The sequence below is a fragment of the Juglans microcarpa x Juglans regia genome, chromosome 1D, assembly GCF_004785595.1.
Source record: "Juglans microcarpa x Juglans regia isolate MS1-56 chromosome 1D, Jm3101_v1.0, whole genome shotgun sequence".
Taxonomy (NCBI): domain Eukaryota; kingdom Viridiplantae; phylum Streptophyta; class Magnoliopsida; order Fagales; family Juglandaceae; genus Juglans; species Juglans microcarpa x Juglans regia.
The window spans coordinates 2,288,555-2,304,170 of record NC_054594.1 but is presented as its reverse complement, the minus strand read 5'-3'; the positions used below and the strand labels follow the sequence as shown (position 1 = coordinate 2,304,170).

The following is a 15,616-nucleotide window of genomic DNA, read 5'->3' as shown; positions in this document are numbered from 1 at the left end:
ACTAACACAATCCACAACAAAGACATTTTCATAACCAAATTTATGCTTTAATTTAACCATTATAGTTCTATGAGATTTAGTCTCCATTAGAAATAGAATGTAGGGACTAAATTCCTTCACCATCTGATGAAGATCCCAAACATTTCCTCAACATAAAATATTCATAATGGTCAGCAAGGTTGGCAACCAGCCTCCGCTATTTCATAAGAAATGATTTTCTTCCTCAGTTTCCCACTGTCAGTTATTTCTTCATTAGATTGGCTACTATCCCTTACTATGTCCACCATCTTCCTTTTTGACTAAGTAATAGACCTTGTATCAGAACTAGAATTCGTGGAGTTTAGGCAAGCCCTTATCTTCCATGATCGTGTGACTATTGTCCTTATTTCCACATCACCCACATTCAGATCGTCTTTTTTCCAAATCCAACCTCTCTATCATACCTCCTTGTTCCTTAGAAATATGCCCATATAAGACATTTGTACAGTAGGATCATCTAACAGTTTTTTACCAACCTCATCATATTTGTAGTTCTTAACATTCTTCACAGTTTCCTCCAATCCATGTTGAATACGTCCCAAAATATCTAACAGTTTCCCCCCAAAACTCTCCCCATGGTCAGTTATTTTTTGAATACATGGATTAAAATTTTGAATATTTTCATCTAACTGTCCCAAGTTTTTAGTAAATAGTGAACTTCCAATAACTGTCATACATGTCCCTTCAAAGACCAAACTCTCATTCACCTAAGAACTGCCCTTAACTATCATACCCCTAGTCGTCAACTGCTCGCCACCCACCATCTTCAGTCGAAACATGTCCTCCTTCGATTGCTCAATTATCCTAGTCGTAACTGAGTGTATCATAGTAGATTGCATAGCCCTATGCCAAACTCCATATTGCTTGGAAGAGTTTGACTTAGAAGAATACAGAGGCGTTGCAGGAACACAACTCGTTGATCCAAGGAAAATTATACTACAAGAAAAACATAATTTTGGTAACATTTCATACTTACAAGTTACCCATGTATTACTTCCTCCAATGTTAACCATAAGACCACGAAGTAATGGCTTACTAAGATCAAGTAAAATTTTAACTCTCAGATACTTTCCCTATCCTATACCATTTTGATCAACATCAACCAATGGCAAAACACCAAGAGAAGAACCCAATCTCTCCCCTACCAATTTATTCATGCCACCCAAAGAGAGATTATGGAATTGTATCCAGACAAATTCCTTGTCAAACTTAAATCCTTAATAGGTTTGTAACCGTCAAATTCCTGAAAGATCACCAAAAGTCTATCAAACATCTAAGGACAACCACGTTTAACTTTCAATAAATCCTCAAATGATTGAAACTCTAGGATAAACATATTTTCACCAATGTCTGAAAATCTTATAGGCCCAACTACCTTCCAGATTTTCCGCATGATATTTCGAAAGACATTGAAAGTAGGGGTGCTACCCGCATGGTGCGGGGCGGGGGCACCCCCTCCCCGCCCCCGCCCCGCACCATGCGGGTGTTGGGGGTTTTTCCCATCCGCCCCGCCCCCGCCATTATGTTAAAAAAAAAATTTTGGTCTAAAAATATTTTTTTAGACCAAAATTATAATATAATTTAAATAATAAATTAAAATTTATAAATACAAAAAAAATTTAAACTCATTAGAGTTAGATTTTGGATTGATTTGGCCTCCTAGGCCAATCTTTATATAGGAGGCCAAGGCAATACAATAGTCATCCTTAAGCAATGTGAGACTTACTACTAAGTCTCACATTGCTTAAGGATGACTATTGTATTGCCTTGGCCTCCTATATAAAGATTGGCCTAGGAGGCTAAAGCAATCCAATGACTTGAATATAATTTTAAGTCTTTTATAAATTGTGTATATCTATATACAATATATTTATTTAATATATATAAATAAATTTTTTTTTTAATGTGGGGCGGGGGCGGGGCGGGGCCTTGCTGGGGTCATCCCGCCCCCGCCCCCGCTATGCCCTCTCTATGAGGGGCGGGGGACCCCGCCCCCGCATGGGCGGAGCGGGTTAGCCCACCCGCCCATGCGGGGGCGGGGCGGAAGCCGGGCGAGGCAGCGGGGGCGGGGCCCCGCTGCCCACCCCTAATTGAAAGGGACTGGTTTCTCTGAGATCATTTTACCAATCAGACAATGCTTACCCTGCAATAGAGTTTCCTCAACATGGCCCACTTCTATCACAACTTTCTAACGCTCTTTCTCTGTTAATATTAAATTTTCATACTGCAACGATAATTCATCCGCCATGTTAATGCACACCGATCCTCCACTGGTTGCAACCAAGGAGACACCTTGCCCATGACAAACTCTAACTCTTACCTTTGTCACCCCAGAGAACTCTGAGAGAGAGACTTCTGATGTAGTTTTCTTCTGAGAGATAGATATATAAGAGTATTTAAAGTTGCCTAAAAATCTCACTTTGACCGGCTATAGATATTATAGAGCTCACTCTTTCTATATCTCTCCCCACTCTAAGGAACTCTAATAGATCTTAATCCCATAACAATTTATGTTCATTCAAATTCTTAGCCAAGTTTAAAGATTTCAAATGTAAACTAGGTAAGACACATAAAATGGGACCTAAAATATCTACTGTCTCACAAAATTTCATAAGAGTAACAATGGTATTATTAAAAGAGTAATAATACAGTATTAGGATGCATATCTCCCACACTCCTCTTAAAAAAATAGACTACCATTAAAAAGTAAATTTTTATTTATGTAAATCTTAAATTTACTCATTAATCCAAATGTACACGCTCTAAAACTATATCCAATCCCCTTATTAAAATTCATGGTTTCATAGAGGAAATCTAACTTATATGCTTCAACTAGAGCATTTAGACAAACAAGTTGTAAGGCTGAGAACTCCAAGCCCACGGGCCAAGGATGGTTGAAGTCCTCGTAGTTAAGGTCATGTTTGGATATTATCAGAATTTTTCAGAATTATCAAGATTTTCAAAATTTCTTATAATTTGATTTACAAATATCACATAAATATAAAACACTTCTCAATTTTAAATTTTTAAATTTTCCGTTTCATTATTATATAATCATTATTCAAACACAAAAAGTAATGCAATTTTTACAAATTTCAAAATAAAACATAAAAATCAATATAAATTTTATAACTCTAAAAACAAAACTAATATTAAAAATTATACTCAAATAGTTTTTTAACTTTCTAATTTTTTTATTTAATTTTTTTATCTTTCATTTTCTAAAATTTAATAAAATATTTTTCTGTTGACAAAATTTTGAGATGCCGATGGTCCTATGGAGTGGGCACAAACATTGTGCAGAGAACTCCCAGGCCACGGCCCAACGATGTTGAACTCCTCGTAGTCGGAGACGTAACGGAAGCAGATTCTGGTTCTAAAATCTCTCGGCTGAGATTCAGATGAATTGGAAGTTATGATCGTACTGCGCATCTGGCGCACTGCAACTCCGCCACTCCTGTCTTCTCCATTTACTTCTTCACAGCCAATACAACCCCCACCTCCAAACTTGACATTTCCCGTAAGTAAAATCTCTCTCGGATTTAACGGTGCACGCAGCTTAACCTTCACTCGTCGTCGCACAAATCACCAACCAAGAACGGCCAATTCCTACATGGCCGATGTCGATTCTAGGTCCGATCCGACCCCCATTTTCATCCTTCGATTAGAAGATTGTTTTTTTCCCTATCTTTGTCATTTTTTTTAGCTTTAACATTAAAGTTTTGGTCCTTTGCAGCGTCGTAAATCCAACTAATGCCGAGATAATTGTGGTGCGTCACGGTGAAACAGACTGGAATGCCGATGGAAGAATTCAGGTCCTTCTTTCTTCTTTTCGGAGTTCAAGGTGTAGAAAACTGGCTTGGTTGAGTTTTGAAAAGGCGCCTGTTAATTGGTTTATTTTCTATTTGTATGAGCACGGGTATGCGCCGCTTTTTATTAAAATAAAATACAAATTTATTATTGTTCTGTGTTCTATAAAAGTTGCGTTCTTTCGTATTTCAAGATCAATATTTGTGTTTTAGTTTCAAAACTTTACAAATTCAAATGGCATTTATATAGGAAATAGATCATAATCCTACAAATCCCATTTCATCACCCTATGATTGTTATATGGTTTTCTTATCAATCCTATATTTATAATATATATTTATAATATATATATATATATTTATATTTATATGGTTTTTGCTTCACTTGTTCCAATATTTCTACTTTTACAAGCAACGCATATCTAAACAGGGACATCTGGATGTTGAACTAAATGATGCTGGAAGACAACAAGCAGCTGCTGTAAGTTATCACCTATAGATTTTACGCGCCTTGGTTTCGCCTCAAAAACCAAGATGGTTATGAGCCTTGTGGAAGGTTCTCTGTTTTGCTTCAACCTTACAACTTAATCTTCTTTTTCTTAAAGGTGGCTGACAGACTATCCAGGGAGCCTAGCATCTCTGTTGTATACTCTTCTGACTTCAAACGAGCTCTCGAAACTGCACAGATAATTGCGGCCAGCTGTGGTGGGCTAGAGGTAAGCATCGAGAAATTACTTTCTTGAAAATTCATATCATTTCATTTTAATTAATAGAACAGATGTGAGGAGATGATTGTGCTGGTTCAATTGTGAATCTTTGATTATAGTTGTGTATAGAGTAATCACTTTGAAGTCATTTTTCTTTGACCTAATCAATTTTACTTTGGAAAGTATTATTTTGTACCACACACGCAGAGGCCTAAAGAAAGCAGCATGAAATAATGATGTTTTGATGATCAACTGAACTAAATTTTCTCGGTAAACTATTTGGGGCGCTCCATGGTTTAAACTCTAACTCGTAGAATCATGGTTTTGATAATCAACCCAACTAAACATCTTTCATCAACTTCTTGAGGATGGTCTCATTTCTACTGTTGTGCTGTATGTTGGGTCTTATTGTTTGCTATAATATAATGATGACTTTCTTTATTGGCATATCAGACTTGAACCACACGATAACAACCAGGGTAGTCCTTGAACCATCTCTTCTAACTACTCATCCTTTTGTAGTAATTTGGGTCTCCTAATCCATATGAGTATTTTTTTTGTTTTTAATTTGGCCGAGTATAATGTCTAATAGATATTTTCCCTTTATAGGGGAAGTCTTTCTTATTAAAGGTATTTAGATGAATTTTGTCTAGAATATGATACTGATTCCATGGGTGGTTAAATGATTGCCTCAATCAACTCATTACCCAGCTATAGAAATTTTTATATGAGGCTTTTTATAGGAATAAAAGTGTTTCAAATTAAAGGTAAATGGTAATTGATGGTAAATAAGAGATTGATGTAAACTGCAATAGATATCTTTTGTAATATTAGACTCAATAATCGATTTTGTGTAGCTAGTAGTGTCAAATAGTTTTGCTGATAAAGTCTCTCGGTGTTTCTAAGAGTGACCTGGTTGAAAACCACGCCTATATGGGTGTAGATTAAATTATCAGTAACCTTCCATTGTATGGACTCCATCTGGTGGAAAAAAAGGTATGGTTATATGTTATACTCTCTCAATTTTTTGTTTTCTCTCTCTTTCATTTATCAGTAGATAATTAAAATATTGCACATTTTGTGGAGTCTGGCAATTTCCATGATATGACACATAAAATTATGCATTGTGAGATCATCAATGACCTAGTTCTCGAGGAATATGCTTTTAAAGTGACTTAAGTGATTGGAATTTGGAAAATAGAGTTTCACATTCATTGAATTTTAATTTCAGGTTGTTAAAAAACCTGACCTACGGGAAAGACACTTGGGGGATCTTCAAGGCCTTGTACTACGTGAAGCTGCAAAACTAAGTCCTAAGGCTTACCAGGCTTTTCTAAATCAAAGGACAGATCAGGAAATTCCAGTAAGCACTCTGTTTGTACTTTAGAGTTGCACTGCACTACCTTGTGGAGAATGGGTCAGTCTAGTCCTAACTGGTCCCTTTCAGCAGAAAATCAGAGCTTGAATTTTGACCTACCAACACAATGTGGATGAAACTACATACATATATCCATATGCATCCTTAGTATTAATATTTCTTACTCCTAGGGGTTGTCTCCAGAGTTAAGGGCCTTGTTCTTGGGATGTGCACCCCCCAGGTCTAAGGCTTGAACCTTTGGATGAGAAAAATTTCTGGGTGCCACGTCCCATTGGTGTAAAAGCCAATGATTTACTTGATCTATGTGATGTGGGTCCAGAAAATTAACCGATTAAAAGACATGTTTTGTTTTCATGGTCTCCAGACTTCCTCTTCATAAAAGAATATTAATGTTTCTCATGCTCATTAAAATCGCAAAATCTATCACAGATTAGGCAGCTGGAGGCATTTCTGATATTGTGTTTAGAATGCTGGATATTTCTTAACTGTTAAGCATGATCAGTCCGATGACTTGGGTTCAAAGGGAAACTGGTGGGCAATCAGCCTTGTTTGTTTTCACAATTATTCTCAACTCATCTCATCTCATCTAATTATTACAACTTTTCCAAATTCTCGCCCAAAATAAAATAAACAATTCAATTTTTTCAAATCCCAAAACAAAAGTAATATTAAAATATATATATTCTAACAATATTTTATACAACTTTCAACTTTCATCTCAACTCATCTCATCTTATTTGCGAAAACAAACGAAGCCATATATCTTGGCTGGATCAGGTCAGTAGAATCAGCTTGAGATTTGTGCGATACAAATTTGTGGCCAAGTATTATTGGGATCATTTATGCTTTAGACCTCAAGCTGGGATTTGTTTGTCAACTTTAACTTCCTAGGACTGATTGAACATGAGAATCTTCCAATGCAAGAAACAAGAATTGGGACTCACATAACCCTCCTCTCTCTTGCCTATTAATACTTATCTAACTAGTCGGGTCCTCTTCCACATTTGGAGGGAGAGCAGAGGGGAGTTTCACCAAAGATTTGGAGTCCTGATATATCTAGAATACTAGTAGAAAGCATAACTTTTTGGCTGATTGTGTAAACATTTTTCTTATTAGTAATGTAATCCTTACGATTGAGATTCTCTATTCAACCCTGACTATTAATGTTGTATGGCATGTGCTAGGACAAATAATGAAATGCTTAGAGAAATAAAATAAAATTAATTAGTGACATTGAATGTGCGTGAAAATTTAGTTTTGGGAAAAACTGAAGTTATTGCACTCAATCCCTCTCCATTATAATACAGGGTGGTGGAGAAAGTCTTGATCAACTTTATGAGCGTTGCACATCATCATTAGAGAGAATTGGTAAAAAGCATAAAGGTATTTTGCATGTCATTAAGTTCGTCTCTACTTATTATGTTTCCATATGAAATTTACAGAAGTTTTAAAGGTTATGTTGTCATTATTTTCATTACATGTTCCTTGCCCTTGTTCATTTTTTGGTTACTGTATTTAAGTGCAATGCTGTGCACACAAACTCTACATCTACAATTACCTTAACCATAGCATGGTTGATTTGAACTCCCACTACTTACTTGAGTTTGACTGGGGGAGGCCAATAGAGCTTCAAAATCATTGGGGCTGTATTCAAGTATAAGACACTGAAAGTTAAGAAAGACCAGTTGTAAACTGCTTTTCTTAATGTAGGAGAACGAGTGATCGTGGTTACTCATGGGGGAGTTATCAGAACACTTTACAAGCGAGCTTGTCCAAATGGAAGGCCTCGAGGGAAGGTACTGAATACATCCATCAACATCTTTCGCTTGTCAGACAAGGATGAGTGGACCATAAAATTGTGGGGTGATGTTAGTCATCTCGACAAAACAGGATTTCTGGAGTCGGGTTTTGGTGGGGACAGAACTTCTGGTTAGTTCGTGCATAGTGTGCTATCATTTTGCGGTCACCTATATTTCAAGCATGGCTATGACTAAGATTGAAAGCAACTATTTCCAAGCAGCATTGAGCTATACTTCTACAAGGAACTAAGAACTACCTGCCATTATTGAATGCTCAAGCAACGGGGATTTTTTGCCCCAAATATACCCAGAATTGGGATTATCATTGTTAAGTATATATTTACTTATCAAAAAAAGTATATATTTACTTCTGATTACTATATTTTCATATGAAAAGTATATTTCTGTCATTACTGTTGTTAAGATATACTCAGAACTACTAAATAATGATGTAATGATGATTTATCTTTCTGCTATGGAAATTTTTAATCAAGTTTGTATCAAAACATGATTTATGCAGTTGTGAATTTGTAACATTGACTTTATGCTTAAAGTTGGCATGGCGATTGCAGTTTATCAGATGCAAGAAAAATAGATTGAAAGGGAAGGATCTATAGGCCTGTTATACATCTATATGGTATGAAGTCATGCCCCATGACTCAGCACCAGCTCAACATGGTAGCAATTCAAGCATAAGATGAGACTCTAAAGTGTTTGCACATCCAGCATCGGATCGGAGTTGTGATACATACTGGAATTGTTTCTTAAATTGGATGCTTGTTCAAATTTCTGAAATATTGTCTTTCAGGGAAGCTAAGTAGTAGCAATCAGTATGATTTCGCTCTCTAGTTTCTCGTCTTTGTTGCTTGTGTTCGGGAATAGTAAAGTTGATGCAAGGCTTCCGTCAAGCAGATCCTGGTAAGCCTCCTGTCTCTCTCGCCATATATTGGGATCATACGGATCACCATGTTCATGATTTATATTCAAGATTACTTGAGTCAACCTTTATCCGAGCCATTGGACCCAAACTCAAATTCGATTTTTTTTCCCCCTTTTGGCCATCTTCCCAAGTTGTGTCATCATTGCATGTCACTTTCTCTTGTAGAGATGAGTGTACAAGCGTGTTCCTAGACACTATTGGTATAATGTGCAAATGGTTTGTTCCAAGATTGATAGGTTATGTTTTATCCACTTAGTTTGGAAGTAGATCACCCAAATCATTCAATGCCTAGAGCCATTGAACATACAACTAGTATATATTTAGTTTTACATAACTCATACAAAAGAAAACGATAATATATTTCAATTTTCAACTCAATTATCTACAAAATCAAAAGGTGACTTTGTTTTAGATCTGAAAAAATCATATCTGATTGTGAGGGTTCGGGTTAGTACCAAGTCCTGGGACTTGGCCTTTCCCTGCAGCCAGTAAAGGGCTCTGTGTCTTCTTGCGATTTCTTGCGGGTATTAGGACACGGCTTTGTTGGGCGAGGGGTCGGCCAGTCGAGAGACTTGGTCTTTCCCCGTAGCAAGTCTAAAGACTCGACTTCTTTGATCGCAAGTCAGGCATTGTCGAGGGCTCGAGACTCGGAGCCCGACCTAGACCCCGCGGCAAATATAGGGACTCAACTTTGTTGGACGGAGGGTCGGCAAGTCAAAAGACTTGGCCTTACCCCACAGTGAGTCTAGGGACTCTACTTCTTTGATCGCGAGTCGGGCTTTGTCAAGGGCTTGGGATTCGGAGCCCGACCTGGACCCCGCAGCAAATCTAGGGACTCGACTTCATTGCGAGTCTAGGGACTCAGCTTTGTTAAACGGGAGGTCGGCAACTCAAGAGACTTGGCCTTACCCCGCAGCGAGTCTAGGGACTCGACTTCTTTGATCTCAAGTCTGGGCTAGTCAAGGGCTTGGGATTTGAAGCCTGACCTGGACCCCGTGGCGAATCTAGGGACTCGGCTTTGTTGGACGGGGGGTTGGTCAGTCAAGAGACTTGGCCTTACCCCACAGCGAATCTAGGGACTCGACTTTGGTGGATGGGGGATTGGCAAGACAAGAGACTTGGCCTTACCCAGGAGTGAGTCTAGGGACTCTACTTCTTTAATCGCAAGTTAGGCCTTGTCAAGGGCTCGAGATTTGGAGCCCGACCTGGACCCCGCGGCGAATTTAGGGACTCAACTTTGTTGGATGGGGGTCGGTCAGTCAAGAGACTTGGCCTTACCCCGCAACGAGTCTAGGGACTCGAATTCGTTGCGAGTCTAGGGACTCAACTTTGTTGGATAGGAAGTCAGCCAGTTGAGAGACTTGGCTTTACCCTACAGCGAGTCTAGGGACTCAATCTTGTTGCAAGTCTAAGGATTCAGCTTTGTTAGACGGGGGGTCAGCCAGTCAAGAGACTTGGCCTTACCCCGCAACGAGTCTATGGACTCGACTTCGCTGTGAGTCTAGGGACTCAACTTCACTGCTAGTCTAGGGGCTCGGCTTTATTAGACGGGGGATCGACAACTCAAGAGACTTGGTCTTATCTCGCAGCAAGTTTAGAGACTCAACTTCTTTGATCGCGAGTTAGGCCTTGTTGAGGGCTTGGGATTCAGAGCCCGACCTAGACCCTTTGGCGAATCTAAGGACTCAGCTTTGTTGGACAGGGGGTCAATCAATCAAGAGACTGGGCCTTACCCCACAACGAGTCTAGGGACTCGGTTTTGTTGGACGGGGGGCTATGAGTCAAGAGACTTGGCCTTAAGCATTGGGCCTCTTGGGAGAGCCTGAAGTGCCCATACAACAACCCTGAGCGTTGTTCGGTGACTAAAGCCCGATCTCGTCGAGACTCCTCTAGCTCCTTCCGTGCAGACTCCGCCTCCTCCCAAGATCCTTGGAGTTCCCTCTGAGCAGACTCTAATTGCCCTCGGGCAGCCTCCAACTCGGCTTCTCTGGTGACCAGACTACACTCGACTTCAATATGAGCCTCTTTGAGGCGCTTGTTCGCCGATGACCACTGGCAGATGTTCTCGTTGGCATCAAGCAACAAGCCTTTCAGAGCCTTCTTTTTCTCCTTATGCCTCACGATGACCGTCTCCAACTGCTGGTTCTGTTCCTTCATAAACACCACCTCATTGATTAGTTCTTTGCACTTGGTCTTGAGTTCCTTTATCCTTCGGGCCGTCTGCTTCATCTTGAAGTACCCAAAGCGTCCCAAGGTCACGAGCTCCTGGTTGGCCTCCTCTAGCTCTCCCAGCTCTTCCCCGATTGTCATAGCCAACTGGTCTGCGGCCTGTAAAAAACTAAATATAGTATACTAGAGGAGAGGGTTCGAGAAGGCTCGACAGAACCCGCAGAAGGAAAGGAGGGCCTACCTTGGCGAAAAGAGGTTGCAGCATCTAACCCACACGCTCAGTGGCAGCAGCACAAGCCTTGTCCATAGCTGAAGTTGGGGCCGACATCCCCTTAGCCCCAGAGGAAGAAGAAGGGCTGACGACTATTAGCTGCCAAGAAAAATCCGGAAGTGATCCCCAAGTCTTGTTGCACGGCCCAGGTGCGACTGGAGATAGAGCCTCGGAATCATCGTCATTACTCAGATCTATGACGAAGAATGGGTTTTGGGAATCTGCATCACAATCGGTCCTACTCGACTCGACAGACGAAGGAGGGTGAGCAGCCCCCACGCTTGGAGAGGCAGGTCCGGCGCCCCCCTGGGATTCGAGCCAAGGCAGAAGGAGCCTCAGGCCCTCAACCCCCAAGCGATTAGCCTCGGGCCTTGTCCTTTTCCACCTTTTCCATCTTCTTCCTCATCATCTTCTTCTTCTTAGTCTTTTTCTTCCTCATCTTCAAAGACAAATTCTCCCCTCACCTCTTCTTGGCTCGAGGCCCGGGAGGGTTTTGACTCTACTACCCGTGGCCCAGCACCCGGGGTCGACTCGCCTTCCTCACCTTCTGGGCCTGCACTCCGGGAAGGTGTCTACTCCGCTTCTGGGGACCCTACTGCCGAGTCAGTCTATGGAACCTCGTGGGCCGCCTCCTCCAAAATAGTGTCTTTGAAAGATGTAAAGGATTCGAACGAACCAGACCTGCAAGGGTGGGGGTGCGCCAGGGAATCGAAGAATGCCGCCTGGAGGTCGCAAGCATCCAACTCTTCCTCGGAAGGAAGTAGTGGGTCCGGAAAGGATCCAGCAGAAGCAAGGCGAGGGTCTGTCAAAGAAGAAGGCTTGGCGGTAGAGTGCGAACCGCTAGGAAATGATGTTGTGCTCCCCTATGTTGAAGGAATCGGTATCTCCAGACGCACGAATTCCCGATCACGAGGCCCTTGGGGACGGCTCCCCGACCCCCCGAGACGACTCCGAGAAGAAGAAGACCCCCTGACCTCACTTCTTGGGCCCATTCAAGGCCCATTCTTTCGCCTCTCCCAGCCACTAGAGGAGCCCAAAGCACGTTTCTGCACACGGGGAGAGGGAATATCACCTTAGAAGTTCCTACCAATGGCATATGAGCGATCGAGCGTGGACAAGAAGTCACGAATGTTCTAGTCAGATAGAGCCGGATCGGCCTGCGACTCGTCAGGATGGGCCTTCGCCCAAACTATCACCGTCTCCAAGTGAGCCTCCTCCCTCTGATTCATGGTAAGTTCCAAACTCGTTGAGGAAGGGAGGAACCCTCATCACGCCTGAATGAGATACTCCTTGTGGGCAGCCTCTCCCTTGGGGTACTCCCAGCCCAAGCCCGACATAAAAAAAAACTTTCGAGACCATTCCTTTACTCTCGAGTGGCGTTGCTCTAGTGAAGCGATCTTTCGGCCAAGAGCTTGGGCTTGGAAACTGCTTATGTTCCCCTTCCAACGATTGACACGATACACCGATAAGAACTCCGGAGCTATCAGATCAGGGTACTCCTCAATGGTCCCTCTAAGTACCATTCGAAAGATGACACATCTAGATATCAAGAGCCGCAGCGCATTAGGATGAAGCTGCGCCAAGGCCAACCCAAGGTAATTGAGAACCTCGTGAACCGGACGATAGAACGGAAGGCGAAGACCATTGGCAAACATTAGTTAGAAAAGGGCCACTCAAGATGTCGTGCTGTCAGGATTCACTGCGTGCTCGCCTCCTCCCCCCCCCCCCCCTCCCCCAGAGATCTCCAAAACAACGGAGGGAGGAATCTTGTATTTGCATGAAATGCCTTGAGGTCATTGCCCGAGACGAAGGAGACCCAGCGTTCCCCCCGAAAGATGGAGCAATAGTGACAACTTTAGGTGCCATAGCAATGGTGAGCCCAGACCGGTGGCAGAAGAGGGAGGAAAGGCCAGGGAAGGAGAGTAAGGCACGGCGGCAGGAAAAGAAACAAAGTGGAATGACTGGGACACGAAGAACATTCGAAGGAAGAAGTGGAGGAAGAAAAAGAGAAGCGGGGTGCTTTATATAGCAGAGGGAGGCTGGAGGGTGCGCGGGAAACAAAGCAGTCCTGATAGCAATGAGGTTGGCAAACGCCACGCGGCACCCAGTAGCCGAAGCGACAATAGGCATGATAGTCGTCATGTCAGGAGAGTGGGCGGCACGAACCAATGAGGTCCCATGACGTGAAGTAAGACAGTCAGCACGTCCAATCAATCTTCGGGAGATGGGACGACTGCAGGAAACGAGGAGAGGCATTCATTGAACGTGCGAGTGGCCTTGGGAATCCGAATCGGCATAAACCAAACGGGTGACCTCGAGAAACTCAACCGGCAGGCAGCCATTATTGGGATCTCGGATGCCAAACGGGCGGCACCATTATTGTGAGTGTTTTGAATTCCAACACATAGCTGCGATATGAATTCGCAGGGTACTGTGAGAGTGGGATGACCATTTCAGTAAAGCATAGGCCCAAAGAGCTACGGGAATCCCAGGCCCTCGAACAAGACCATGACATGGGCTCGAAGCCCAGACTGGGAGACCCCACATCAGGCCCATAACCACAAACATATATGGACAGCTTTGGCACCAGGCTCGAATACGCCACGAGTCCTGTCTCTGGGCTTGGTGACCTACTGAGCCTTGCTTCGAGGCACCATGCGAACTACCCTACGATATGTAGATGGTAGGACGTGCTCGATCGTGGGCACGTCGTAGTCAATGCGCGGCACACAACGGCGCACTGTCAGAGTACGCACTACCTGACACGCCACGACCTCCCGCGGCAATCTTAGCCACAGACTGACACACTGTCATAGCAGGGATGAGTGGTGTCAGGTCAGGTACGACCTAGCACCCCACAACCACCCTTGGCAGAAGTGTCCGAATCAGGTATAAATAACAGTCATCCCTCCCACGGGAAGGCTCTCTAGACTTTTTACCATTCTTTCTAGTTCCTTAAGTTTTTCCTGTAAAACTCATATTCATCACTGACTTTAACATCGGAGTGACCCCGGGAGCCACCGGAGTCCATTCTCCCTCCTTGTTGCAGGTGGAGTAGGATTGACAACTATGGCACTGCTCGGGTTGCGAAACACAACCTCAACACTAATAATATATATTCATACTGAATTTTGTGACAATTTCAATTATTCTGTTCGACATCAAGTAGTAAGTTAAAAAAAACATACATTTTAAACAAAATATTAATAAATATTTCTAATATTTTTCCCCAAAAAAGTAGTGACTTTTCGAAGCCACCTAATATAGCATAGTTTTGGCTTTTCAAGAAAAAAATACTCATCACAGTTCATGGCAATCAAATGGTTATAAAATGGAAAGAGGGAATAAATACAATGATCAGTGTTACCTTTCGGTTATTTAAATGAGTTCAGGGTTAAGAAGAATCAAATAATTTATTATTATGGACCAATTAATTCAATTCTAATTTTGATGGGTATCACACTCTAAATTTGGCATACGCATGTGTATGATTATGCTAAAAAAAAAGAGGTCAAAACCGAAGGGGTAGATATATATTGTTGAACAATTTATTTGAGAAAACACTATAGATATAAAGGGATCCCACGAAGGGATCCCACACAATGATGTGGCACACCATCACGTGTCATTTTTTTTTTCTCTTTTTTCCCCTTCTTCTCGACATCTCCTCTCTTTTTTTCTTCCCTCTCCCCTTCTCCCGGTGCCTCTCCCCTCCTCTCCCTTTCCCTTACGACGGCCACTCTCCCCCCTCTCCGCCATTCTCCCCTCCCTCTTTGTTTATTTTCGCACGGAAGCCCCCTCCTCCGCCACTTTCATCACTGCTAGCCCCTAATCGTGACCCTCCCAGTGCCGCCGATGAGATTCTCTACCTAGTGCCACCACCGACGTCTTTCTGGCGTCAACCCAATACCATCGACAACAGATTGTGGGTTTGTGGTGGGCGGCGGGTTTGAGAGTGGGTTTCATTGTGATTTTGAATGAATTGTGGTTTGATTGTGGTTGGATTATGAGTTTGTGTTAGACAACGGAGATGAAGGTGGGCGTCGGAGCTGAGGGGGTGGGGAGGGGTTGGAAAAGGGAGAGGGAAGGGGGGGTTGAAAAGAGAGAAAGAGAAAGAAAAAAGAAAAAAAGGACACGTGGCACATTGATAGTGTGCTACATCAGTGTGTGAGATTCTTTTGTGTCTCTAGCAGCCCTCATTTATTTGCTAGCTTACTTATTTAATACACCAAACACATCGCTAATATGGAAGTCTACACATCCACTAGGATGAAAAATATCATGACTCGAACATTTTATGACTATTTTAGTCCCACAAAAGTAAAGTGACTTGCAAATGGATCATTTCTTTCTAGTTTGATCTCTTTGTTGAAAAAAAGTTGACAAGAATGCTTTTGTCGAAAGCAAAAGATGTAGAGTTCAGAGTGTCGCAATCCAAGCATCAGATTGGAATATATGGGGTAGCAGTCTAGAAGATTTGCTCTCTAATTTCATCTCTTTGTTG

At 42.2% G+C, this 15,616-nt stretch overlaps 1 protein-coding gene across 1 annotated transcript; it reads left to right on the top strand.

Annotated features, from left to right (window-relative positions):
• The first annotated feature begins 3,299 nt into the window (after positions 1–3,299).
• On the top strand, positions 3,300–8,238 carry LOC121249837 (phosphoglycerate mutase-like protein 4). The gene is made up of 7 exons (XM_041148654.1): positions 3,300–3,672; positions 3,776–3,854; positions 4,279–4,329; positions 4,454–4,564; positions 5,787–5,918; positions 7,241–7,316; positions 7,644–8,238. Exons 1-7 carry the CDS (start codon positions 3,455–3,457, stop codon positions 7,865–7,867), a joined length of 891 nt encoding a protein of 296 aa, XP_041004588.1. The 5' UTR covers positions 3,300–3,454; the 3' UTR covers positions 7,868–8,238.
• The last annotated feature ends 7,378 nt before the right edge of the window (positions 8,239–15,616 follow it).

Coding starts and splice junctions, on each gene's coding strand:
- LOC121249837 (XM_041148654.1), top strand. CDS start 3,455: ATGATCGTACTGCGCATCTGGCGCACTGCAACTCCGCCACTCCTGTCT. Junction 4,330..4,453: donor GAAGACAACAAGCAGCTGCT/GTAAGTTATCAC, acceptor TTTTTCTTAAAG/GTGGCTGACAGACTATCCAG. Junction 4,565..5,786: donor CCAGCTGTGGTGGGCTAGAG/GTAAGCATCGAG, acceptor TTTTAATTTCAG/GTTGTTAAAAAACCTGACCT.